The following is a 1,155-nucleotide window of genomic DNA, read 5'->3' on the forward strand; positions in this document are numbered from 1 at the left end:
CTACTCACCCTTCAGGTCCATCCAGCTCTGCTCGGCGAAGCTCAGCACCTCCTGGTTCAGCAGCACCTCCAGACCTCTGGTCCCGTTGGCCAGCCTGACCTCCAGCACGTCTGAGTTGCCTTCCTGGACGGCCACTGCGGTCAGCCCCGTGCCACGGGTCTGCGTGCCTGCAGTGGTGGGAGCGGAATGGGCGCCACTTGGCTCCAGCCTCCCACCTTGGATCTACCCCATGCCACTCAGAGCAGCCCCTAGCCCTGGCCTCACCGTTGGACATCCTCCCGGGCTGGGCCCGTGCCTGCACCCTCAGGTCAGTCAGTACTGCCTCCAGCAGCACGTACTCTCCGCGCCCATTGAATGTGAAGTTGGTGCCGTCAAAGGTCACAAAGTGTGGGTCTCCGAAGGCGGAGGCTGGGGTGAGAGTGGAGGGTCAGGTGGGATGCACCCCAGCCCAGCCCGATCTTTCCCAGGGTCTGGGGCATAGGATGGCACCCACCCAGTTGCAGGGGCCGGTAGTTGGGGCAGTCACTGGAGGGCCGCCGTTGCATGTAGCGGGGGCAGTCCGGTGCCCAGAGGCAGCAGTAATAGAAGCTGAGGACATCGTAGAGCCAGTGAAACATGCCGGGCACTTAGGGTGGCATGAGGAACGGGGGTGCGCCCCAGTCATGGCCACGGTCGGGAGTGCTTCCACTGCTGGAGTCGGCCGTCAGGAGCTGCGTCCCATCTGCTGTGTAGCAGCACTGCTGACCTGAGCCGTACCGAGGGCTGCGGGAGCCAGTGGGTCAGGGCCAGGCCACTGTTGGGAACCTACCCCTGTCCCCAATCCCCACCCTGGCCCCAGCCTGGGGGCTCACCTGGCCTGCACAGAGCGCACACAGTGCACAGCCCCAGGGTGGTAGGTGCACACGCTGCCCTGCTCCATGTCACAGCCGTAGTCCGTCTGCAGAGCAGCAGGTGGCAGTCACCCAGTGGCCTCCAGTTCTGCCATCCCCTTCCCGAGGCCAACCCTGCAGGTGCCCTGAGACCCCCGCCCCACCCTCCAGGACACCTCTGTCTGCCTCCCCTGATGCTGTCCTCAGTGGGGAGGCGATCCCCTCATCCCCTTTCCTGGGCCCTGATGGGAGGCTCACGAAGAAGCGGCCGGAGTCAGCCCGGGCC

The 1,155-nt window shown here is 65.6% G+C and overlaps 1 protein-coding gene across 1 annotated transcript in view; it reads right to left on the bottom strand.

The window, feature by feature from the left end:
• SUSD2 (sushi domain containing 2) overlaps positions 1-1,155 on the bottom strand; it is a 7,594-nt gene that overhangs the window by 2,363 nt on the left and 4,076 nt on the right. Inside the window, 5 exon segments of the mRNA XM_011960859.1 lie at positions 9-167; positions 265-408; positions 494-762; positions 852-937; positions 1,128-1,153. Coding sequence (XP_011816249.1) covers positions 9-167; positions 265-408; positions 494-762; positions 852-937; positions 1,128-1,153 — 684 coding nt within the window.

The sequence above is a fragment of the Colobus angolensis genome, unplaced genomic scaffold (assembly GCF_000951035.1).
Source record: "Colobus angolensis palliatus isolate OR3802 unplaced genomic scaffold, Cang.pa_1.0 Scaffold527, whole genome shotgun sequence".
NCBI lineage: Eukaryota > Metazoa > Chordata > Mammalia > Primates > Cercopithecidae > Colobus > Colobus angolensis.